Source organism: Hippocampus comes, unplaced genomic scaffold (genome assembly GCF_001891065.2).
Source record: "Hippocampus comes isolate QL1 unplaced genomic scaffold, H_comes_QL1_v1.1 scaffold2, whole genome shotgun sequence".
In the NCBI taxonomy this organism is placed as follows: Eukaryota; Metazoa; Chordata; class Actinopteri; order Syngnathiformes; family Syngnathidae; genus Hippocampus; species Hippocampus comes.
In genome coordinates, this window is record NW_017805139.1 from 986,501 (window position 1) to 1,013,914 (window position 27,414).

A 27,414-nucleotide genomic window follows, 5' to 3' on the forward strand; every position below is an offset into this window, starting at 1 on the left:
GATCTAGCTTCAGTATCTACACACATAGACAGTGAGGTCTATGTGGCCTCTTGGCCAATCGGAGGCCAGGATGATGCTCGGTAAGCCAATAGCAGAGCAGCTATGAGTATGTTGAGCCCAGGAAACTCGCAGCTGTGACCGAAATAAACATCGTTCACTATGTAAACCAGTGTGGTGGTTGCTGTTGCCTTTTTTCGAACGAAGCAGTAGAGGTCGCTGTTGGATAAGACTTGGTTGTAGTGAATGTCTTCGCGAGGCTGGAGCAGACAAAATGATTTCGTATAACGCAACAGGGGGGTTTTCGTCGTATGGGGGGTAGGAGAATGGGAATTGTGTTAATGCATGAAGATTTTTTCACATAAGGGGGTATTTTCGCCCATGCAGGTTTCGTTCTAGAGGAGTTTCACTGTACAACAAAGAAATTGCGCATGTGGCATTGGTATTCACAGCTACACATGAATAGGGTCCCGAGTATCACGAGCGTGGTGGTGGAGGACCCCAAAAAGCAGGCAAGAGGCCAGGAGGAGCAGGGTGGAACTGACCAAGATGTATTCAACAAAAATACACAAACAGGAGTACACTTGAAAATTACTAACAACCGATGCTCACACAAAGTCCTGGAAATCACAAGGGGCCAAAGTAACAAAAGAAACCTGTGACAAAACGTGACAGGAACAGAGCACACAGACACTCACATACTCTCAACTCACAATAACCCAACAAAGACTGGCTGAACTCAGGGAACTAAATACAAGCAAAGCGATGAGACAACGACAAACACCTGGACAAGTCACGAAGGGTTGAGGGAGCTGATTGTTTAAACACAAGGGACACTGATGACAAGAACAGGTGGCGACAAAAAGGGCACACGAGGAAACAAAACCAAACGTGACCTAAACAGAAACAAAACACCGAGTTCATTAAGTGCTATGCCAATATAGTGGACTTGAGCTCCGGTTCCAATGGGCAAGATGGTCAAGATTGATAGTTATATTCAAACTATTTTATTTTATAGGTGTAAAAGTACCACATCAGCATCAGAAATGTAGTTGGATCACATTGAAATGCACTGCAACAAGGAGGTCAATTAAAAAAAAAAACATTCGGCAGGAGTCAGACGGATCTCATCTCCACAACTGTTGCTTTTCATGAAAACAACAAAAAGGCTTGTTGAGCCATTAATGTTACATCGACAATGAGAGCAAGCCAACACTTGAGATTAGTCGATAGTTTATAAAAATAACAGACCCACGTGGGACTGACCAGTAGTGTGGATTTCGGAAAAAATATTTGGTCAAAGCTGATATTTGGTCAAATGAGGTTTCTACCTGACAGACATTATGAGATATTTAAATTTGATATCAAAAGATGAATATGTGTTAATAGACAAAAGTTGATCTTTTATTTTCAGATGTTTAATTCTATATCTGATATACAGATCGTCTTACGCTGTATTAGGACAGAACACTGAATTTTGGCAGAGAACTTTTAAGACTTGTGTCTGTCCTTTTGGACACATTACAGCCTTGAGAGGTAGCCCTGAAGATTTGGTCTTAACGTCTTCTGTGTTCGATTGTGACACATTCACTTCTGTCCCTTGGAGGTTATGATGATCCCACTAATGACTGTTTAGGATTTTTTTTTGTTTTTTTTTTTTGTTACAGCTCTTACGTGTCTGTCATAGCAGTAGCAGTCAGATGGTTCCCTTCATTAACAGGACATTCCATGTGGTTGTATTGACTCTGACCAAGGTTTGTGATATGGCCAAGTTGAGTTTTGCCATCTTCTCTTAGATTACTTTTCCTGATTGATATGTTGATTTTTTTTTTGTTTTTTAAGGTGGTTAACACCTTGAACCTGTTGAAATGGAGCAAAAGCAAAAAAAAAAAAATTAGCAGAGACATTCAGCACTTTATAGTCTGTGTAATGCAGTATGCAGAAGGACACAGATGTCAGTCACATGTTCCCATACTTTTGCTCACATCAAAAATGGTTGGGTATCACATCCAGACGTAAATACCCAGAAATAAAATCTGAAATGTTAATTTCTTGTTTCATATCGTTTTTTTTATATCAAACCCAGAGGTTTACAGTCTACTCTAAAAAGTACAGGAGTTGGCCTCAACTTTATGGTTATATTTTTTTAATGTGGATGACTACATTATTACACGTCAGCACCAAACCTTCCCAATAAAGAGTGTGGATCTGTGCTTTGCTCTGACAGTTACGGTTGTAGAACTCCCAAAGTAGTGGTCAGTATACGTTTTTGTCCTTGCTACAGAACAGTGGACGAGTTCTACACCTTCACCACAGTTCTGAAGAGAGCAGGGAGTTTCCCGTACCAGTCCACTTGTACTTTGTCAATTTGGAGAAAGCGACTGACTGTGTCCTTCTAAGAGTCCTGTAGGGAGTGCTCAGGGAGTGTTATATCGGACCTGTAATACAGGCTGCTTGGTCCCAGTCGGACCAGTGTCAGAATTTGGTCCGCATTGCTAGCAGTTAGTCGGATTCTAGGTTTTCTCTGGGTACTCCGGTTCCCTCCCACATTCCAAAAACATGCGTGGCAGGTTGATTGAACACTCCAAACTGTCCCTAGGTGTGAGCGCGTATGGTTGTTCATCTCTGTGTGCCCTGTGATTGGCAGGCAACCGGTTCAGGGTGTCCCCCGCCTACTTCCCGAAGACAGCTGGGATAGGCTCCAGCAGCATGCCCCGTGACCCTTGTGAGGATAAATCGGTTCAGGAAATGGATGGATGGATGGATACTTAAGCATTTGTGTAGTTAATTTGTTGGCTATAACAAGGTTAGGTATTAGTTTCTCTATTAGCCAGTCGGTTTAATATATATTTAGTAAGTACTCTGGTCAAACACAAAACGTCCAGCTGTGTTATAAATATTTTTGCTGAGCGCTGCATTTGATTTCATAAATAAATAAAAAAGACCTGAGAGCATATTTCTTTGGAAAACATGAAATGATGCTCTTTGTTTTCTGTCACAGTGACTTAACTAACTGAGACTGTGTAGTCTTAATCGGGATCCCTTGTTTTCAGGCTACAGGCCACCACTAAAACTGCCAGCAGTAAGCTACTGTAGCAGCCAGTAACAAGAAGCTGAGCTCATGCAGGGACCAAGAGATGAGAAAGAGGGCAGTGATGAAGATGGAGAGCAGTTATTACTTGTGGAAAGACATTAGACGACTTGGCCCACACAACCCCTTCAGCTCGCGCTTTCTTGGCGGCCTGTGATTAGAGTTTGCTCCCTGACAGACCTTGAGTCAATGAAAGGGAAAGACAATGAGGAGGGAACAAGAAAGGATTTGGTGCTCCCCCTCCCATGACCTTTGGCCGTTTGAAGATATAAAAACAGGCATTAACCTACAGTTCGATACGGCTGAGATATATTTTAACGGGAATAGATCGAACATTTACAGCTGTTTGAGAAACATACCGTCATGCACTACTGAAGGGCTGAGAGAAATCTGCAATAAATCCACTCAAAAAGTCCACTCAAAGTAACAAAAAAAACCCAACAACAACAACAACAACGACTCTACACCCGCAATTTATGTTAAAAAACAAGCGTATTTCATTTAGTCTTTTTTTTTTTTTTGGTCACAGAATTTGTCTTGCATATTTAGGAAACCTACAAATATTCACCCTATTTCTTTTCGTACACAGGTCACAGTTATAATGGAGCTGGGCATCGGTATTCTTGTCAGCTATGATACAAGTGGGTATTCAACTGTTCCTGTTGACTGACTTCCTGATGTACTGCATGCTGTACATTCGGGAGCAATATTTTGCTCTCGTAGAGGGACCACACACACACACACACACACACACACACACACACACACACACACACACACACACACACACACACACACACACACATCGGATTAAAATGTGTCTGCTACGATTCCCTTTGACATAGTCATCCCCTGGTTTGAGTCACATGTCCATGACTTGCAATAGTACTAGAAAGGAAACTTAAAACAAAAAACCACGTTTCAGTTCAGAGGTAAACTCATAAACCTTCTTTATGAAATCATATAAAAATCCAAAATGCTTTTCAACGGCATGGACCATAAGTGTTTATAGTTTGCTTGCGTTCACAAGAGCCGAGGCAACTTCTGGTCTTGGGCAAAATTACCATTCTTACTTCTTACTGATTTTCTGAAAGGCCAAAATGAATTGTTAAATTTCATTCCTATGATCCCAAACTGGCAATGAGCTCTTGTGGTGCTTTTGGAAAATCTCCTGTGGGATGAATCTTAAGAAAACTCAATACAAGTCAATTTTCTTGTTCAAGAATATCACAATTGAGGGGACTGATTTTCAAACCCAGAAGTTTCACGGCTCAGACTGGCCCACTTTAGTTCACGTTATAATGAAGACACCCAATATTACACTTATGATTGTATCATTATGAAATAGATTGCCATCCCCTCCAGCGATATTCAAATTGCATTTGATCAAAAATCCAATTTACAACAGAGTCTGCTGACAAGATCGCGATCAGTGTTTACTTGAAGTATGAGTACATAAATAGTTAAAATGGGCAAAGGGAAAAAAAAATGTGCAAGGTACAATGAACCTGTATCTTAACCTCTTGTCATTGATACAACAGAACAATAAAAGCTTTGCCGTCAACTGGTCAAGATTTAACATTGAGTAAAGTACATTTATGTATATAGATGTTATTGGGGACAGTTTTGTTTGGTGGTTTATTTACAGAATTGCTGCTCTACTCTTGCTCTTGTGCAGAGGGAAGCTCGTGGAGTCACTTCATCAAAGGGTGATTGAACCAGGATAATAATTAAAAAATGAGAAGTGGCACTAATGAGGCAAGCCAAATAATGACTGAGTCAAAACCTAACAGATTAAAGCAATGTCAAATAAATGCATAATGGTCTTTGTCTGATGACATGAAAGACCAATTTGTGGAAGGTACCTCTGATAGTTTCAGCACAAGATGAGCTAGCTCCCTGGGCTGAGTGAATATCAATTACGGCATGACCTCATTCAGTCTTTTATGACACACGGCCACCTGAACCACTCTTTAGGCCCACTGGATGACTTTCTAATTACGTTCCATTTACCTCTTCTCTGGTGTGGTTTCATTCTCTTTGCTTGCTGGCGCTTCCTGTAGGTCAGGGAGGTTAGCGAAGTCATCTTGTTCAGCCAGTCCAATTGCTAGGGACAGAACAACCATCTTCCCCTCACTGGACACAGACGCCACATAAACCAACATAAAAAAAAAAACCACACCCAAAGATCATTTTAGGGTACAGAAACAGAGTGACAGAATGTTGTGAGACTCATTGTAATGTTTGCATTTTAGAGCACCTTCATCTCTGCGTACTGTGGAAAAAGTGACTGGAGGGAGCGTGAAGCAGTTTTGTTCCGAAGAAGAACACTGTCTTTATGAAGTAATTAACGTTAAAACTACAGTAATATCTTTTATTGCTATACATGCATATGCATTTTCTTCCTAATAAAATACATATTTTGCTTTCCTGTGAAGATTGAATATTTAGTATAAGCGTTGTTTACCTAGAATTACTTTTAAAATGTGTGTTGATGGAGTCGACCAACTGTTCGAACTGTGGACTGCTATTGCATCTTAGGCGGATTGGACGACATTTCATAATTTCTTTTTATTTTTTGCCTATGTGAAGCCAAGCTATCGGGCAAGAAGGCCCTGTAAAATTGCATTCTTAAATTAACAACCACGCTCAAGGCATAATTTGTCGAAGATCGCAGTGGCCGGGTCAAAGGCGAAAATGGCTCAATATTTTGTGGACTGATGAAAGCAAGTTTGTTCTTTTTAGGCTGCAAGTCAGTAGATAGTTCGTCAGACGAGCCCCAACCTCTGCAAAATCACAGAGTCACTTGGAAGACACTGGAGCATGGTTGTGCAATGATGTGGGGACCCGTTTAAGACCATGGTGTTATATATACTGTATATCACGAGTGCAGGACATAATCTTCAAACTTCAAAAATCCTCACTGTAACCCCCAAAACAGCATATTTCTTCAACCATTAACACTGCATCGTCAAAGAGAGCAAGCCAGTTTCAACACTTAATATTGGTGAATAATTTGTAAAATCAACACCCACACATGCGGACTGATCAATAGTAAAGATTTGTGGAAAAAAAACTATCAAATTGTGAAATTGGAGCTTTAGGCCTCATGGGTTGAAAAGGATTTGCAAATCATTGTATTCTGTTTTGATTTTACACAACATTCCTACTGCAGTGGAATTGGGGTTTGTATATCCAAGTGTGTGTGTGTGTGTGTGTGTGTGTGTGTGTGTGTTTGTGTGTGTGCGTGCGTGCGGATTGAGATGTTTTTTTTTTTTTTGGAAGGAATGTGATTTGTTAATTCTGAACACAGACACATCCCAGTCACAAGAATTTGTGAGCAGGCATGCAATATTATTTTGGTTGTTTTTACTTGCCCACCCACTGATTCTATTTACACTACGTGGCAGTACATGATTGTATCTTTAAAAAAAAGCTTGGAGTATTTTTATAGCCATGTTTACCAATTTGGAGGAGACACAAAGGCTTTCTCCCGCTATACACAAAACTATCACCATGTTGTAAACACCTTTGAAAAGATTGAGCTGACCTTTTCCCCAGTCAAACATAATGCCACACACTGTCAGATCATTTTCTTAACCACTTTGATGATACACAAGCTTTGTTTTTTAGGCTGGTATTTCTTTTATGTTATGTTGTCAGCAACTTTTCACTGTGTTGTAAATTACAAGACCAGTTTACTTAAAGTACAGTCTTTGTTTGTATTTGTACATTTTCCACCGATCATGCTTCTCCATGCATCATCACAGAGAAAACAGTATCTTAGTATCAATTTTTTCATTAGATTAGATTTTTTGGTTATTTCACATTCATTCATCCGTTATCAACATGACTTAGTCTGTTCTGGGTCGTGGCAGTGGATGGAATGTAATCCATATGATTGAAGAGCTGTTACACGAGTTTCTTTTGAATAAGAACAGATGAAAAACTGTCATTTGTTTTCTTTTTTTTTTCTTTTTCACAAGAGCATTTTAGAGGGCAAAACCGAACATTGGTATCTGTGTAAATGCTAAGGCGCATCTTTTCTAAAACAGGACTCGCCTGTGAGCGAGCACGTCACATTCAGTCATGGATATCGAAACACACGACTGTTGTGTGTGCAATGATCAAGATAATGAGCTTGATAAAGCTCCTCCAGCAAACTGTACTATCGGCCCATTTTCAGTTTGTAAACAAAGACGACATTATCAGGATGTACGCACATTGTTGAAGCAGAAAGAACAGCGGGGTTCGTTAATATGTACACAAGCTGACTAACAGTAAAAGATGGCGCAAATTACTTTAAAACACTAATGTTGCCAGATAGAAAGCAACTTTCCGATGTTTATGGGATTACAGAGTGGGAGCAAGATGTTACAAAGTGGTCCCAAGTGCAGTGGGGAGATATTCATCTTTATTTAGTGGAGAAACCTCGGGTTTACACTTAGAGAGACAACTGCGAGCCAACAGAAAGGAGATTTTTCTCCTCACAGCTAACTATTTGCATGGCAGGGCGAGTAATGTAGCCAGCTCGTCCGCTAGTTCATTTTGTTGCTTGTTACATCATATAAAAGGGAACTGAGAATCGTGTTACCTGTTGTGACAACGATCTCAATGGGACCACATTGTAGGGCTACTTTTCCTGAAGTGTTCTGGGATGGAAAAATGTTACTGCTTGCTCCGATTTGTACACTTGTATTCACAACTGCTAGGCATGTTGATATTTTTGGAAACACTGCCAGACCCAGAGGTTTTGGTGCTCCTTAATGTTGCCAGTGGTGTCATCTTTTTGGGACATTAGTCCAAAACTGACGACATGAACATCTCTGTACTTGCACATTGGGGCCATTACCTGGGGATCAGGATCCAAGGACGTTTGCTTTTGTCAGGTTTCAACAATCCTTCGAAAATGTCCAAGACAAATATCAGCATAGTGAGCGATCGCCCGACTGGTGAACTCTTTTTCTGGGTGATTCACATTTACATAAAACTATCGGAACACCTCATGGTCCGAGGGGCGAATGATGAAGACACCGCATGGCGCATAGAAACATACAGTGTCTATCTATACCGGTGGTTCTTAAACTGGGTTCGGTCGAACCCCAGGGGTTCGGTGAATCGGTATCAGGGATTCGACAGAGCCTCTATCATGGACGTTAAGACACAGCCGACTCAACATGTCAATTAGTTATGTTAACATGCCCATTTGGCCATCACTGGCTGGCGATGATCACATTACAATGCTTGTCCAATCAGTGTTGCAGGAAATTTAGTTCGCTCAGTAGTCAACGTGTGACTGTCGTTATAGTACGTCATACAATAACAATTTTAAAAAACGTATACTTATGCTTGAAATTGTATTGACTTTTTTTCTGTTTTTAATCAATGCGTTATGTCTTGAATTTGTAAAAATTCATATTTTTGTGTTTCACTAACGAAGGGTTCGGTGAATGTGCATGTGAACTGGTTGGGTTCAGTACCTCCAACAAGAATAAGAACCACTGATCTACACACATTGACACATACGGTAGAAGTCCCTCTTAGCCAGTGGGATGCCAGGTTGAAGCTTGGTAATAGCCAGAGCAGCTATAAGTATGTTGCATTCAGGAAACTCGGTGCTGCGAGTCCCAAGCCACACTGTATTTTTACCTTTCGTCTCTTGAAATTTATTTCATAACAAGAGGCAATATTTTCCTGTTGAGATGTTTCGCAACTTCAAAATTTCGTATGAAGAGATGTCCGTAAGTAGAGGTACCACTTCCTGAAAATGGTTGGTGTGTGATCATAGGTGGAAGAACCAGGGGGCACTGAGGGCACACCTTCCACCGCAGCCCCACTGAAGATTTAAGAGTGGAGTGACAGAAAATAAGAAAAGAGAGGACAGAGGGACAAAAAACCTGGTGAAGACAGGACACCAGTTCTAGGGCCAATGAACAAAAGCATTTAAGGAATACTACAACGTCACATTGGAGTCAATGGACAGGAGTGAGGCAGTGCATTTATGCTGCCACCTACGAATGAACAGTGTCACCCTACAACAGCATGATTAATGTGGTAGAAGCAAGTATTTGGATGCCTGGTCATAAATGAAAGAAAAGAAGAGAAACAATGCTTCAAATGCTGTAAATGTAATTTTTACTATTTGGCAGAAAACTGGAATGATGCAGCACATTATTCATTCATTAACATGTTAAATCGTCATCATTTATTTGAGTTCTGAAAACTAGTTTTAGTGGTTGAATGTTATACTTGATTAATTTCTGATTCCTCAGAGAAGCTCAGTGAGCCAGATCACATTTGAGTATGAATAGATACATGAATAGATTGTCCAGGTATTCAGTTTGAAGATCCTCATTCCTGCGAAAAATGGTGAAACGTCGAGAGCTCACTGAAATTCAAAGTATGCCTCAAGTAGGGTTGTCATTATAATATGAAAATTCTGCACATACCTTAGCGTGTGGACCGAACAGAATAAACGTCTATGGAACAGACTAAGAATAATAAACCTTCTTGAACATTTTCTTTGCACCTGACTTACGCTATGCACATTTATAGACTTTCCTGTGTGCATACCAGCACAATAATGTAAGAACAGAATTGGGCCTTCCATTAACTATTCCAAAGGTTGAATAGAATATCATATTTATGTTTCGGTTGTGCTATTGTGAGGTTGTTTTTTGTTTTTGTTTTTATTTTGCATCATTTTGCATTTCCCCAGTCCATTTACACTATTCAAATTCCTTGCTAAACAGGAGGCATTTGTTTGAAATATTGACAACGAGAAAACACATTAGCACTTGCGACACAGTGGCCCACTGGGGAGTTGTAAACAGTACCAGCACGCGGCTATCAATAAGGGAAATGGATCTGTACAGATCACCACAAATGGCACGTGCACTCCAACCGGAGGTGCGGCAATCATTAACACAAAATCAATTCTATTGATTAAAAAAGAAATTGTGAGGCTCATTGTTGCATGGCAAACCTGGAGTCACTTGGTTATTCTGCCACATTTGGTTAGTCACACAGTCCTGACCACGGTGGAACTTCCCAAAACCACGGTGCGTCTGCTCCGCAGGCTAACTGATGTGTTAGACCAAACGAGATCCAGGGACAAAGGGACGGACCACCTCCATATGCACTGAATATGTGGCCAGCATTACTTGAACAATGATTTACACAGGCAGGGAGGTCACTGGCCTCAAGACACTGCTCATATAAGATGTTCAGGAGGTACAGCAGCACAGAGCCCATGCGCGTGTTTATGCTTCTATTCATGGTTAGTGGAGGAATGGCATTTTTGTAATGCTGCTTCGTGGAGCGTATCCGCCGTAATCTGTCAGTGTGAGGGAATGGAGTGTCTCGGTGCTCAGTATTCTGAACTATCAGAAGCTTGAAAACGTGTACAATAACAATGGTATTATATTTCTTGACTCTCGAGGTCTGGAGTTCAGGGTACTGTCACAACAGCACTTACAAGAATGACTTGACGTCCAGGCCTCTGTTGCGGATCTGTTCCATCATGTGGTCCCAGCTGCCTGGATTTGACCTGGAGCGGCCCGCCCCACCCCCTCTGTACCGGGAGGCTCCAGCCGTACTACCCCGGACCCCTCGAGGGCCACCACGGTGGCCCCCAGCACCTGGGCCTGTGTGCAGTTGGCCCAGGCTCTGTGAGGTGACTGGGGGGTCGTTCGGACCCGGAGGGGGCTGGTGGGTGAGGGGCTGTTGGAGGCTTTGTTGTCGGACTAGAGGTCGGGGGCGCGCCACAGCTGAGGATGGGATGTGCTCCAGTGTGGAGGTAGTTGAGAGGGAGGCGTCTCCAAAACTGAGCGGAAACACAAGAGACATATGATCAATAAAACAAGGTTGATTGAATTTGTGATGGTGCCAAAAAACAAAAGAAAACATGTGGCATAAAAATTTAAAAAGCAATGGTGAGAAAAAGAACATGTGACTGTTACTGTAGGAGTAATAGGTCACAGCTCAGCTCACATCTGTGTGAAATGATAACACTGCGACATTGTGTAGAAACTTCAAGGCTGTGCACGAATTGGTGGTGATTCAAATTGAGATGCAAATTGGCCATTAAAAAAAAAAAAAAAGAAAAAAAAAAGCCAAATCAGAATTTTCAGATTGCGGTGAAAATTAATCAAAGCATATTGTTGTGTGTACTGATGCCACAGGAATAAGTGAATGGCTATGCAAGTGACACATGGAGGTATGTGGTGTTTGCTTGTGTACAGCAATGAGTATTTACTTTGGGTCACAGATGAGCATTTCTGGTGACACTCTTCCATATATAGTCAATGCGATCCGTTTGAAGCAATCCGGTGTATATTCACCCCCGTGAACAAGCGCAAGCTAGACACGCGGTGTGTGCTTCCACCAGTCATCAGTTAAACGGGAATCCGTCAGTGATGGACTGATGGACCTTCCGTCAGTACAGATGGAATGCCCATCTCTGCTCACAACCATTCACACGCACACGTTTTGACAGTTTAGAGTGTTAACGTCATGATCCGATTTCTCTGCCTGTATATTTCTGCTGTAAGGGCAAACAGGTGGGTTCATTAGCACGACAGAGGCAGAAGGAAGATGGCGGATGATTGCATTACTTGCCATCATTTGCCATTCTACAAAGTAGTAAATTCACATGGCTGTTCAAAGTTCAGACTTTGGGGACTTTATTAAGCCGCCTTTTGTTTCCCCGTCTTCATGAAAGTAAGCACTTCTGGTGTTTAGCTCTGTTAGGTTTCTAGTTTAGTGTAACCTAGATTCTCTTTGCGTATTTCTTCAATGGTGACTTCCTTCCACTGTGACTCTCCATCTCTCTGAGTTAAAAGTATACTGCCGCATGCCATCCATGCATTATCTCAGAGTGGTGCCAAAAGAAACTTAAATAACTAAACGGAGTGTTCAATGCACATCTAACGTTTTTAATCTTTCTCTAATGAGACTTGACCTGTGCTCTCTGATTCTGTCTTTCCCTGCCACTTTGTTCCCAACTTGACATTTTCAGTCCTTCCCTCCTTCAGACTGCTTGTGCTCAGCTCGCACTCTGTGAATTCATATTTTCTTCATTATTCAGCCTCTCCCCAGTCTCACTCTATTTCTCTTCCATCCAGAGTCACCATTCTTTAAATTCCAACCAGTTGATTACGCTTAAAATCATGGAAACGTACTTCTGCCGCTATCCTCTCCTCAATCACCGTTGTCTGCTGTTTATAAGCTTGTAACTCGTAAAGCGGTGTAAACAACCCTGTCTTGAGCTAATGCTGTGCAGGATTTACCGCTTGAACTGTGTTTTTCAGTGCTTTGCAAGAATTAACTCTGCTTGAACTCTGTTGGAAAGGCAGGAGATGAACACACAGAGGAGAAAAGCATTGCTGGATCAACTCAGAGTGGACAACAACTTAATATACGATGCCTGCATTCATGTAATGATGCGGGCTCTACATAGGCACCCAAACTTTTTGATTGCATTGAATGTGAGTGCAGACCTTGATGACAACATTATGTTTGACGTGAATAATGTCAATTTACAATTGCGGGGTTTCTATTGGTGCGAATAATGTAAAGAGCTGTGTAGAGGTGACATTGGAAGTTAGGCCGATGGAATACAACTCAGAATGAACCTTTGCTTGTCAATATATCAGATTGTTTTGGAATGTGCATTAGATCTTTCACTAAGATCCTGAAATGAGGAATGTGACTGTGAAGTGCAAAAAAGTGCAACATTTGACAGGGAGAGTGTTGTTGGGTTGTTGAAGGAATTCAGCAACTTTAAAGCATTGTCTTGTGGACTTTTCTCTTTTATTGCACACATTATTTCCTGATTCCATGATCTTCCTTCGCAACAATATTTGAAAAGAAGAAAAATATGAGCAATGAATTTACTGATTTTGAAAGTACAGTCGACCCCTGCTATTTGTTTGGGATAAGGACTGGACCGACTTGTGAATCGTGAAAATCAGCGTATAATTGACGCCCATTGAAATGCATTGGATAAGAAAATAAATAAATAAAATTAAATCCTCCAATTTCTTCTCGTATATACTGTATCTATAAAAGTGAGAAGCAAAAAGTTCAAATCCCCAAATTCTTCTTGCATTTACTGGACAGTATATATAAAAATGAGAGGCAACACAGTGCCTCACACTACAGAGGTCCCAGATTCAAATCCACGCTTCGGCCTTTCTGTTTGGAGCTTGCATGTTCTCCCCCTGTCCCTGCGTGGGTTTTCCTCGACCAGTTCAAGTTGTATCTCGCCTACTGCCCAAAGACAGCTGGGATAGGCTCCAGTGTGCTTGTGAGGATGATAAAAGCTTAGAATGAGTCAACGACTTGCGTGGTCCTTTGTCCCAGGTAGAGTTACCACAACCTTTGTGACGTTTTTAATGTCACGCAGAGTTGTACAGTTTTTTAAAAAATATTATTTTGCGGCGTGATGATGTTAATAAGAGGTGGATTAGGTCACATAAATACTCATTGAAGGCCCAACTTTGAAAGTCACGGGGGGCGACTGGTGTTTATTTTGACTTCCAGAACTGCTGCACGTTCAGCATAAATAAAGCCAATTCTTTCTACTCCATCCGCTTTTATTCTTGCCTGAAAGTCAATTAGGGTAACTGTAAACCTTGAATGATTTTGTAATTAACGGAAACCGAAGAGTGTGAAAACCAGAAAAAAGTGAAATATACAACAATGCAGAGGAAAATAGAGGAGAAGTGAGAAGTAAATAGAAACATGTCCTGGCTGAGTAAATAGAAATACTCCAAAAAAAATCAAGATAAATTATTTCTTGAGTTATCAGATTTAATTTTTGTGTCATAGGCTGTTTGAACATTAGCAAATGATAGCTGACTGAGCCCATATCGATACAGCTAAACTGGAATGAAATATGTTCTATGAGGGTCATTTGATGTCCGGAGGACTTTGCTGCTTGACTTGGGAAAATCAGGGCAGTGAGCTACTTCTGTCGGTCTTCTGAATATTACATTGGCAATACCTTGCCAGTGTAATATTGCTAATTGTGTATTACAATATCGCTAATACTGCTAATTAGTTTGACATCTAATTAACAAAGACACACCCTTTTTCTTGTCACACTGAAATTTTGAGCATGCTCAAAATTTGATGCTGACAAGAAAAACAGTTTACAGCCATTAAAACTGTTTGGGAATGTCTGGCCAAAGTCTGCAACTGATTGCAAGTGTTTGCAACGCTGAATGAACCGTGACGCCCCCCCAAAAAAACAAAACAAACAAAAAAAAACATTTATTAGGTGCGCACACGCTTACAAACCTTTGCCACTCAGGCTTAAGTGTACACCAAACTGCGATTCCAAAACACTTTATCATTTCAGACTTATCTTACACTGGTGTGCACAGTATACATCGCAACCCACAAAAACACCAATTGCTATTTTCCTATTAGCTGTTTTATTACGCTTTTGACTCTGACCTATGTACCTAATGTTGAGCTGCTTGCGAGCATTTTTCTGATTGGTAAATTGCAAATTGGTGGGGCTTCACTGTACTTTATATGGTGGGGACAATCTGGGTTCTTGTGTCAGGCCAGCTTTAATTTTTGAGGATGCTTTAATATGTGAGGCATGATTCTAGAGTCCTGCACAATGAGCAATAAACATGTAGCCATTATTAGTCACATTGTTGGGCATAGAATATTTACTGCTGTAATAATGGTGACCACGCTCTGGGATTCATACTAGTTACATATTTGTGATGAGGGAAATCCTCCAAGCTCGGGCAGTTTCTGCTCCCATCTGAGTAAAAGCAAACACAAAAGTGTCAACATTAAAGAGCAACCGGTTATGAGTCTGAGTAAGACGGCTTCAATGACTTCGCATTTCGCCCAATTTCCCCAAATATAATTTAAACATGCAGGATAACACTCATCTGCACACGTTGCCAATAAAATCTTTTTGATGTCTGCTGAATATAGTTAAATGCAGGAGAAAGACGAGATGATTGCTCTTAGCAAATAGAGTGGCTCTTATAAGACAAAATTGCGAGAAAAAAAAATCCTGATCAACAGAGAAATTAGATTAAATCAGGCTGCATTCACCATGTTCAAGAAAAGAATTTCATTTGTGTAAATGACCTAATAAAATATCTCCCCTGCCGTTTTATGCAGCAGCCTACATGGAATTAAAAAACAAAAAAAATGAGGGGATGAGCAATTTTGACGATTTCCACCGAGCCAGTGTTTTCATTGATAGCCATGAAATTGTCACCGCCTAAAATTAGAGCCTGCAGAGTAACAGTTTGACTGGGCCGGACAGACAGCGTGTTTTACTTTCCACACTTCCAGTGGCTTTAACCAAACAGCTACTAGAGCATCAGTGCCACACAGTGCAAGACAGCTGGCTTCCTCCGAGCACTTTCCTTTTCACAAATTTAATTCACAAACGTACTCGAAATGACAAATTTGTCGTATACATAAATTGTTCCCAATAGGGATGAGTATTTGAACAATGGAAGAAGAAAGTTTGAACAGTTGCTTTGGAATTCAAGTTTACTTTGGAGCAAAAGTTGTGACCTTTTTTTTTTCTTAATCTTGCATTACTCAAATACTCCTTATAATTAAAAAAAAGCTATACTAAAACAAACAAAAACTAAACATAAATGGAGCATACAAATACAAAAAAACAACAAATAATAACAAAGAAACTCTACAGAAATATTATAATTGAATTTTATTTTAAAAAAAGAAAACAAAACAAAACAACAATGTCAAAACAAAATGAAAAGTACCTTTCATGAAAAATGCAAAGCTATTAGAACCTTGCACCGAACACCCCAAAGATCCAGACATAACCATAACGCTATATATAAAATTCCACATTGCGGAAAAGCTCACAAGTTGAATCAATTCGTCATGCCCCCTTCAGTTTCCACTTCCACCATCACCCAGCGGGACTTACTTGCTAAAGCGCAGGCCTCCCGCGTGCATGTGGCTCTGGACCGTGTGCCAACGTCCAGCCCTGCTGCCCCCAGTCAGCATGCTTCGAATGCTGTCACTGCGACTGGGCCCTGCCCCAGCCCCAGAGCAAGCACCGACCCTGCTGTCACTGGCCCCCGGCGAGGGTCCAGCTCCGCCCTGCCCACTCTTATCCACAGCCCCACTGAGACGGACAAACACGAGGGAAGGATCAAGAGAGGATACGAACGAAGACAAAATACGGACGAACGGCATAAGGACAAAGTTGGAGAGCAGTAAGTGTTATGTCCGAGATTGTCCAAGGCAAAATATAACCACAACTGTTCAACCGACAGCTGATTAGCCACTTTCTTCGATGGGCACTTAGAAGTAGTCCCAATGATGGTGGCAAAAAAAAAAAATGATTGGCAATGGTTGTATCTTTTCATTGTTGACAATTCATCAAGAAAATTTGTAGCGCTGTCAAAGGACCTACTAAACCTAACCCATTTTATTAGCGTGGATGCATTTTGAGGGCACCAAAGAAGAACAGTCGTTTCCCGTCAACACCACAAATCATGATTTAAAAAAAAAAAAAAAACAACACTCATTTTGCAAGAGTAAAATGTTTTCTGGAATAAAAGTCCTACGACAAGAAGTGCCCTCGCACCAAATTTGAGCCACAAATTTAAGGAGACAGAACATCAGCACAGGGACCTTCCACAGAGTGAAGACATACCACAAGACTAAACCAGGACATCCTTTGTGACAACATTTAGACAACAAGTGAAGACTGAGGGTAAAATAAACAGACTGCAGGTATTCTCCACTGCGTAATTTTTAGTGTCGTAAAATGCCAGCAGATTTTTCCCAACTGTGTGCTGGGTCAACATCCTAAAATGCTGCTAATATTAAAATAATTGTATCAATAAAGCATGTTCTCGTGAGGATTGCACAGCAATTGCGCTGGAAAAAAAAAAGAAAAAAAAAAGAAGAAAGAGCATTTTTATCATCAGTATGGCTGCAGTGTTTGTGGATTATGGTATGTTGCTTCAGTACTTTGCAGTCATTGGTAGTTATTTTTTTCACCATTGCTTTCACAAATGTACCTTCAAGTGCTTTAACGCTTTTACCGTTTTGAACAGCAACGACAAATTCAGACCACTGGACTTCTCTGGGAAGTCAGGAATGAATGTAATATCGATTTCAGCCACGGAAAGTGTCAGGCTCCAGAAGGTTCCGGACAGGAGTGGACTCTACAAACGTAGACTCAGATAAGATGTACAAAAAAATATTTATTTACAGAAAAAGTGGTGTGAAGCCGACACAGAGAGAAACAAAAAGTGCCTGCAAAAGGCAAAGAAAGAACAAAAGGAAATTGCCTGTCTCAAAAGGACGAGAACCGAATCCCGACAAATACCAACCGAGAATAACTTAAACAAAATGACTACTTACAAGAAAACGGAGCGCAATAAACGAGGAACGAGAACAATGGAGCAAAATCTGGAAATTCCAGTTCCTCGAGAGCTTGTTTTGATTTTCTTGTTGATTGGCTTTTCCTTGTCTTTTCTTGACAAGTGATTTTGCGTTATACGTTTCCCTTGCCGTTCGCAGGTGCTTTTGCTTCGTCTCTTGTTCTTATTCTAGTTATTTGTTACCAGCCTTTTATGTTGTACTTTGTCGGTCTCGCACCCTTATTTTGTCAATAAACCATTTTCGTATTCAATCTTGTCTTGGGCTGCGTTTGTGTGATCCACTCCTGTTTCGAACTGGACCGGAAACAACAATTTTATACTGGTGAGATGTATAAGGTGCATCTAACCGATTATGATGTACATGCCTTTGACAGTCAAGCTAAGAGTTTTTGTTTTACATTAAACAATGGCTCGACTATTGTATCCCCTTGATAGTTTAAATGGTTTTTAAAGTGCAAGAATAGTTCATAACATTCTTAGGATGGCAGGTAATACCCATTATTTGTTGTTGTTGTTTTTTTTTTTTTAAATTTGATTGTGTTCTACTTTGGAGGTTTCACTGCATACTGTAGATGGAGTGACAGGAACAGGGCAAAGAAATGGCTCAGGCGAGGTTTATGTTTCCTAAAAGGACCAACAGTTCTGGGTGTTGACAGTATGAGTTCTGGCAAATAGTGAGCAAACACAGAGTGGGAGGAAGAAGGTGTGAGAAGGGTAAGATTGGACATGATGCTACTCAACCGCAAAACAACAACTCTGACAAAAGTACCACCCCATGCAAAATAACACTGAAAGGTTCATTCAGAAGTACAGTAAATAACAGTCAGTCCAACACAGGCATTCAAAAACAATGAATGACTGCAGAGTTAAACAATTGGCGCAGTTGCTAAAAAGGTTGGTTTTTATTCTGTGAGGGACCCCACGTAACGCTTCGCACAGACTGCAGATGAAAGATGATGCAAGTCTAATGAGACAAGTGCAGCTAAAAGGAATGAGGCAATCAAATGTACCACCTTGATTGCAAAAGTTCATTCCGAGACTTGATGGCCACTCTCAAACAATGGAATATTGACATCAATATGCAGTTTAGATAATGTACACCCTTGTTTCCCTGAAAAAATAAAGCACAATCTTCAGACATAATTTGCACAGCGGTTGTAATTTCTACCCACATCAGTGCGGTTCTGAAATTCAAAGCAATATTGAAGGGAAGAAGCCAGTGCACGTCTTTATCAGGAGCTGCATGGCCGGCAGTGCATACTAAACACCACCACACTGTGGACATGCATGAATGAAAAACATGAGGATTACCAGGGATAAGGGGAGACATGGTAAAATATAGGATGTGCGCCAGCATGAATACAAGTCAAGATGTTCTATCCTATTTCTTCGGCAGTCAGATATGGTCTTTTCATATCTGTTAATCGCTGAAAAGCCTTGGGTTCCGAGTACATTGGTGCGAAGCTTCAATCAATGATCAACACAAAGGTGTTTCCTTGCCCCCTTCCATCCCGCTCCAACATGATAGAGACATCTTGTACCTCAATTGCACTGACTGAGACTCACTTGGATGTGAGGCGAGGGTCTCCATAGGGGGCGTAGGGAGACATGTTTAAGAGAAACTCCTTAGGTGGGTAGGAGCTCCACCTCTGTTGCACATTGCTGCTGTCATTGTTATTCCAAAAGTCTCTGTCAAGATCGCTGCAGTCAGAGAGAGTGTTAAAGACATTTAAACAACGCAAGACATGCCACATAAACACATCAACATACACAGTCAGATCTTACTGCAATACAATGCATTGTTCACACATTTTCCATAAGTCTTGTGTGCATTTGGAAAAAAAAATACAGGCTTGCTGTACCAGTTAGCATGCTCAAAAATTTGCATTTTACTCAGAAACCCTGTGCGACACACAGTGCCATAAATCATTTCCATGTGTCCCCCCCATCTACAAATTTCCCGTCACCTACTTGATGGCTTTATTTTCCCCTCGACCTCTCACAGACTCTGGAGAATTGGCAGCTTCCACTCCAGCCTTATTCCTCTTCCCCTGTGCACAGACAAGGTAGCGAGTGATGAGGGATGGTTTGGATGATATATTACATGTACAGTTATTGTTCTGTCAAAGGGACACTTGTTTTCAGTGAATAGTTTTATTCGGTAAAAACATTCTTTGGGTCATTTACACCGAATAAATGTGCAGTAATCCCTCGTTTACCGAGGGGTTACGTTCCAAAAAGAACCCATGATAAGTGAAATCCGTGAAGTAGGATTTATTAAAAAAAAGCAAAAAAATGTGAGAGGGAAGAAATTTCAATTTGAAAATAAAGTTGTACTTGATACTTGATAGTCAGCTTTATTTTTTACAGTTATTATACAATACTGAACTATGTATATTTTTGGTCGTTGGTTTCATTGTACCAAAGACCAAAAATTTGCAAAGGTAAATTTGGCAAGCTCTACAGAGACGAGGTGCGGAGACAGTTCACGTTGGTCAGTCCCTTAGCCAATCAGGATGCAGAACACAATTCACTGTTTAAAAAAAAAAAAAGCATAAAAAACTGCTGTTATGTTGATTAGGACTTGAAAACACTACAGGATCAAAGCTTGAGGTCTCCCCAAGTTCCAGTTCAAATTTGACAATTGTAAAATGTTGGGCACCATTCAAATCTCCAGAAACTCAGCTTTTAAAAGATGCGCGCTCACACTCACATCTAGGGACAATTTAGAGGGTTCAATCAGCCTGCCATGCATGTTTTTGGAATGTGGGAGGAAACCAGAGTACCCGGAGGAAACCCCCGCAGGCCTGGGGAGAACATGCAAAGCCGGGATCGAACTCACGACCTCTGCACTGTGAGGTCGACGCGCTAACCACTGGACCACCCTAAATCGTACATTAATAGTTAAATAATACTTAGAAATATGATTTAAATAAAATACTAGCGTACACACGTTCAAAGCGCAGATAATCTCGAGGATACGCCATAATCACTCTTCAAGTTCTGCACCGTAAATCATAATGCAAAATATCATCACTACTATGTATACATTCATCAAGTGCTAATTAGCAGGTATATGTCGTCTGATAATGTTAGAGCTTTACTCGATTTGAACTTCTTTAGGCAAGATTTAAGTCTGACCACTCTCCTAACACTTCCCTTGCAAAAGTGACGACTGATCTCTACTTGTTTGGACTCTGACACCTCATCAATCGTATTATTACTGACTCTTAATTGGTGCTGCCTTTGACACCATTGATGATAATACGCAACATGTAATTTACAGCAGTGTGACTTCTGAGCTTTGTAATGTCACATGTGGAGTCCTGCAGGGATAGGTATTTGGCCCTTTATTGTTTAAGATCAACATGCTTCCGCTTGGTGATATTATACAAAAATTTAACATTACAGTAGTTTTCACTGTTATGCTGATGATATTCAATTATATATGCCATTAGACATAACAAACCAGCACAATTACTGCAATCTAATCATCAAACTGGAACTACAACTACTTCCTGCTTCCATGTCTAAAAATAATGGGAAATGTAGCCCTACTAGCCTATTTCTGTGGGCAGACCAAAGCAAGCTGACCGTTTATGGCTGCGTGTTTACAATGTTACAATGTCCGGTCTGAATCTAGCATAATAATATTAAATCGACAAACAAATAAACAAACGGTACAATTAGAATAAATTATTCAGTATATATGCTTCACAATGATAATGTGCTTTATAACTCACTGTATTGAAAATGTTTTTAACAAGACCTGTTCTTTGATCCTCAGTTCAATTCAGAACACTTTATTTGTCCTGAGAGGGGGTAAATCAAAAGGCATAAGGAGCAGCATTAAAAAAAAACAACAAACATAAAAGCATACATAAAGTGCTGCAGTTTAAAATATTCCAGCTCCTGTCCAATAATGTGCTCTGTGCTAGATGCTAAAGTGCTATGTGTATTAGAGGATTTTGACTCCCGTCTGATTGCACTCGACATAAAAAAATACCTGTCCTGTCCCATCCCGTCCCAGTCCCATAGTATAGTAAAAAAAACTTAATAAATAAAATATTGCACTGCACCTCTTCCAGACAGCTCCCACTTCCATCCTGCTCCTGTTCAGAGTGACTACCACTCCTGTCCTGTACCGCACCCATTTTGGAGGTCAGCTACATTAAAAATGGCTGCGTATCTGTCTGATATTTTCTTTTGCCTACTGGAAAATGAAAGGTAAATTTGACTCCCAGCCCGTGGGAATCCCCGATGATTCCCATGACCAGAAGGATTCATGAAAAAAATGTCATAAAATCAAAATCTAATATGTAAGTTAGTCAGTTGCAGTTAGGACAGGGAGGGGTCATTGTTCAGGAGCTTGACTGCTCTGGGGACAAAAGTGGCACTTTTCCGCTGTGTTTCAAAATGTGGATGTCGGCACCTGCGACGTCATGGGAGCCACTCGAACATTGAATGTAGTGTGAGTGAGGGGTCATGTTGCATCCAGTGAGACGAGTGGAAAAAAGTTTCAGGGTCGCAACAAGCAGACAGACTTCAAAACTGTGTTCATTAATTTTTGAGCAGACCTTGGTAATACGAAGTAGGCGAGTGATATTGCGCTTAACAGTTTGTAAAATACGATACGATGTGACTTCTGTGTGTTTTCCATCTTTCCTTTGGGGACCAGAATAGTTGTCGTACGGTGAATGTGATATCAAGTTTATTACATGCACATATTATAAACTTTTAGAGTGACAAACATAATCAGATCGGTATTGGTTGAGTCTTGAAGCTGCAGTATTGATATCTGTATTGGATGTGAAAAAGTGGCATTAAGCCATCTCTACTCATTATGCCCTGAGTAACCTTCTTACTCATCTGTCCTGGCGATATGTGATTTTTTTTTTTTTTTCCATCCACTGCCATCAAGGGAACCCATTTTGATTACATCGAGAACATCAAGATGGCTATGACAATGGGGCTGCGCAAAATCCTGTTCAAAATCTTCCAGGAGTGTTTGAACACGTGGGCAACAAGGCTGGGAAAGTACTTTGGTTCTCGGGGGATAACTTTTAAAATGACAACTTGTAGTTTTTAATTTGGATTACAAATATTTATTTTGAGACACCAGTCCTGGAAGATTTCTGGCAGAACAACGTATGAATTGATTGATTGAGGCCGTAAAGTCAGTATGTTGTGCCTAGTGACCATGTGCCACTGAAAAAAATCTTGTAATTTCCTAAAGACGGGCTTAATCACACAACAAAGAAGACTGTCTTGTCCAGGGAGCCTTCCCTCCCGAGCAGTCGGGCGCTCCCTTTTTTTATACTCTTCTTGGGAGGCGCTAAAGTGCAGATGATGCAGCACAGTCAGCACCTTGGACAGCGTCTTCTTCAGATAAAAGAATGAAGTCTGGCGCGTGAGCAACTTTGTTTATCTGCAAATAACATGGTCAGCATTTACAATGGTACAAACAGTTAGTTATAAGATATATTTTGGCACTTTTAGATGTCAAATTCCCATTACAAGACTTTTAGTGATGTTTAAAAGATTAAAGTCCCATGATATTTAAGGGGGTAGGGGTTGTACAGTAGCTTGTAGAGTTTGTGAGAATTTTCAATCTATACAGTACATCTGTATTTTAATACAGTATAATGCTTACGCTCCATTCTTTATCCACCTCATGGTTATGGATTCTGGTTACTGCTTGACCTGGAATTTTATCAACCTATATAGTTGACTTTGTGGCTGGTAAATGCAATGCTCTTCTTACAAAGACTTTCTGTTCTTACATAATCATTTTGAACTCAGCAAGGTCAAAGAGCATGAAGAGCATGCCATAAAACATTTTTTGTAAATACTGTATATACAAACTGTACAAAGGTCGTTTAGGTGATGACATAAACTGTTAAACTCAGACGCAGATACAGCATTGGTATTGTATGCCTTAGAAGCTGACAAGGGAGTGGATTTTTACTCCTGTCCCACAACACTCCCACAGAAAAAAAATCCCGTCCTGTACCAATACTGGAGCAAAGGGAAAAAAATCCTGTCCCGTCCCATCTCTGTGAAAATGACACCCATCCTGTCCTGCTCCCATTCAAAATGACTCCAACACCCATGCTGCTCACATTTTGGAGGTCAGCTACATTTTTTTCCCTACTGGATAATCTCACTCCCATTGGCTTCTGTGAATTTTTTTATCCTATACCCTCGTAATCCCATGATGAAAGCTAAACTTGACTCTCATCCCCCAAAAATTTCACCCTCTATTGTCTACTGTATGCAAAGCTGTAAAAAGATTAAAAAGAAGAACTTACACTAACTTTTAAATGAATCTCAATTAATGTTTCTCCACAGCCACTAAACTATAAGTGTGAAAACATCCCACACAACAGGAGATGGTCTCTCAGAGCATCACGTTTAATTGGATATTCTTTTAAATCCAACTTTACCAAAATAACACCCACATGGACCTAATTTGATTTTTCAGTGTTTTGCATTTCACTGACAAATGTTGACTCCTACGTTTCCAGTTGTAATATTACTTTTCTTTTCTCTAATAACACAGATCCCTTCCTGCAACGGTTTGATAACTTTCTTTAGGGAGCTTACAACCAAAAACATGTCACCAACCACCAGACTGTTCATGTGTGTGTGTATATATATATATATATATATTATTTTTTATCAGGCCAAGCAGCTTACCCACACTACATATGTCTCTGACCAATCAAACCTCACATTTGTTCGTCCTGGAGCAATAATAATAAAGAACATTTCACGCAAACACACCAAAATCGACTTTTGTAAGATATATTTTGCGCTTGGCACGCAGCAGCCACAGAACGATGAACCAAATTCCCAAACGACTGCATTGAGGCTCGTGTCGACGCAAAAATCAGGATACGCCTATTGTGTTGTATCTGAACCATTGAATTTTTTTTTTCAATATTTTGATGCAGACATACTCATAACTTCTGTACAACAATTTCTCTCTGTTGTTGTGGCAAGCTGATGAGGCTTTCCTCTTCAGCACATATTTCCACGAATACAATATTATGTGAAGTAAAAAAATCAACTTGTACACAAAGCATCATTGTGCATCAGGAGCTTTTGAGCTCAGTAGTAAGCGACATGTATCAGAATATACAGCCTTCAGGCGCCACATATGTTTGTATTTGAGCATTCATTTCAGTTGCATCTCGCTGCTGTCCAGTGCTATCCGTTACAGCACATCTACAAAGCTTTCCAACAGACATTTGTGGCTGCAACAATGTCACAGAGTCGAAAGTGAGTAAACATGCAGGTAGTTTCGATTCAGGGTTGAAATATATTTCTAGAAGTCAGGGCCGTTCAATTTCATGCAGGTGATCCATCATTAAATGATCATAAAATTGTCAGAAAAAGCTGAGGAAATGTGGACAAAGTTCAATGCTGAGGACATATGTGGGAGGACATGACAAACGGGAGCTCGGGCAAAAACAAGCACAAAATAAAAGTGATATCGCATAACATTACTGGATTGCATCAAAATCCACATAAATGACAGTCCAAAATAAAATCAAGGATGCAGTATGAGCTGCACTCGTGAGATTGACTGAGGGCGCGCATCTCTGAAGTATTCTCTGAAGGGGCCTGCTGCCATCATGCTTGTCACACAACTGACTGTTTGTGATAACAGCATTAGCCTTGCGTTGAGAAATATGTAAATTCTCTGTGCCAGAAGCTTAACTGCAGACAGAATTTGACATAAAAACAAGTCACAATCTCTATTGTCCTTTCTAATCCTAAAATGGATGCAATATCATTGAATTATGTATAAATTACGAAATTATTAGGACAATCATGCACAAAATATATTTAGAGGTAGAGATGGAGCCTTGCTGTGAATAGCAAAATAATAAAAACATACTAATAATAAAATGAGGAGCGGCACGGTGAAAGACTGGTTAGAACGTCCACCACACAGTGCAGAGGTCGTGGGTTCGAATCCGGCCCCAGCCTTTCTTTGTGTTTGTGATCTGTGAGTTTGCACGTTCTGCCCGTGCCTGCGTGGGTTTTCCACGGGTACTCTGGTTTCCTCCCGCATTCCAAAAACGTGCATGGCAGGTTAACTGAACACTCTAAAATGTCCCTCGGCATGACTGTAAATGAAAATGGTTGTTTGTCTATGTGTGCCCTGTGAGTGGCTGGCTCAGATAATGGATGGATGGAAAATCAAAAAAAAAAAAAAATATAGCGTGCTGTACTTGACACACTCTAATTGCCTTTACCCTTAAATAGTTACACCCGTACAGGCCTATATATCCCAAAATATAATCCCAAAATGGTTTAATATCATTTCAAACTCATTTTACAACTGTGTTCCTAAAAATACAGATAGTTTGATTTTGAAAACCATAACTGCACGTGTATGTGCACATGGGTTGAAGAGTCTGGCTTAAAGGTACTGCAGCTCCTCCCTGACATACTAACCTCATCTTCTCTCATTTTTGTCGCAATGGTTAAAACTGTCATTATGAACTGACAGAGTGCATGATAAATATGATCTGGGAAAACATTCAGCCTTTTGCCGCCCTATCTTGTGCCTCCTTAGATTAAAAAAAAAAAAAAAAAAAAAACAAGCATCAGAGAGAGAAGGTGGAATTAATGAGAGATCAATCAATCGTCACACACATTCAAAGTGGGCACACCCCCATAGCCTTGCGATGGCTTGTAACCTTAGGCTTCAGGAAGATTGCCGAAACTATTTGAGAATATCTTATCTACCTGCGAAAAAGAAAAAAAAAAGCAGATTTCAAGTTTGCCAACATCTGGGCATACAACTAGCAAACAGAAGCAGTCAAAAGAAGCAATCAGATCCCTGAGATGAAACAAGAGTGAATACACCGTATTTATTTCCTTTCGAGGTGGAGGGAGCTTGGACAGGTGACAGGATTCAGAAGTGATGCAGAATGAGCCACATTTCTGCTTGGCTGTTTACCACCTCTTTTTGAGTTTCACTTGAACATGCATTCCAAAAACTCTAACTTCAAACGCTAAATTAGATGTGTTGGAGTAGGGAGGGATTGAAAACAGGCAGGATATGGCTCTCGAGGAACTGGAGTTCCCTACCCCTGTTAAATAGTGACACCATGACGTATGGGGGAGATGCAAACGAACATGCAAACGCTTCAGAATACGTGTTTGGCTGAGACTGAAACCCAAGAACCCCGGTACTTTAACACAGACCTACTGCCCTTGAATAAATCAAGCAAGTTTCAACACATAATTATAGTTCGGAAAATAATGTCTGTAATCTTATTTGGACAAAACCATTCTTTAGTTGATTGTATATTTTACCATCGGCGGGGAAATAAACTGAAAAGGCAAAAAAAGACAAATGGAACTGCTTACGCGTTGGAAGCACTTGAAGATAGAACGAAATTGGTGACCCTTTGACAAGGACATGGAGATAAAGTGATAATCGGACAAATGCAAATAAGACTATTTCGAATAAAAGGAGACAGACAAATGAACACTGACAAATATAACATCAGGATAAAGTACCGATAAGCAAAGTGTTTAGATAGTTGAAGTTAAGGAGTACGAGATTGCATATGGTATCTTATATTTACAGTGGAAATAAAAATGTTCACAGCCGCAGGGCCGAGTTTTTGTGACCCATATGTGAGCAGCCTTTGAAGCTCATAACTTGACTTCTTTACATTAGTTAATCTTTTTGATGAGAGTCTATGGCTCCTCTTGCCTTTGCCCGCTTTTCCTTGCAAAAGTGGTCCCAAATGGGTCAGATCGCCATCACTTGTTTATAGCCCTCTTCAGGTCATTGGTCACCCAACGGGGTTTGGCCTCTGGGTATGTTGTTTACATTGCATTTGGTTTTGCACTAAATGGGGACATTTTCAAAGTAAGGTA

The 27,414-nt window shown here is 40.4% G+C and overlaps 1 protein-coding gene across 2 annotated transcripts in view; it reads right to left on the reverse strand.

The window, feature by feature from the left end:
- Positions 1-27,414, reverse strand: part of syt7b (synaptotagmin VIIb) — a 101,427-nt gene that overhangs the window by 25,290 nt on the left and 48,723 nt on the right. The window contains exons 3-7 of one of the 2 annotated variants that reach the window (XM_019867378.1): positions 19,477-19,556; positions 19,072-19,206; positions 16,035-16,235; positions 10,566-10,913; positions 5,102-5,224 (exon numbers count right to left, since the gene is read on the reverse strand). In XM_019867378.1, coding sequence (XP_019722937.1) covers positions 5,102-5,224; positions 10,566-10,913; positions 16,035-16,235; positions 19,072-19,206; positions 19,477-19,556 — 887 coding nt within the window. The remainder of the gene's footprint in view (positions 1-5,101; positions 5,225-10,565; positions 10,914-16,034; positions 16,236-19,071; positions 19,207-19,476; positions 19,557-27,414) is intronic. The other variant, XM_019867379.1, reaches the window with a different exon arrangement.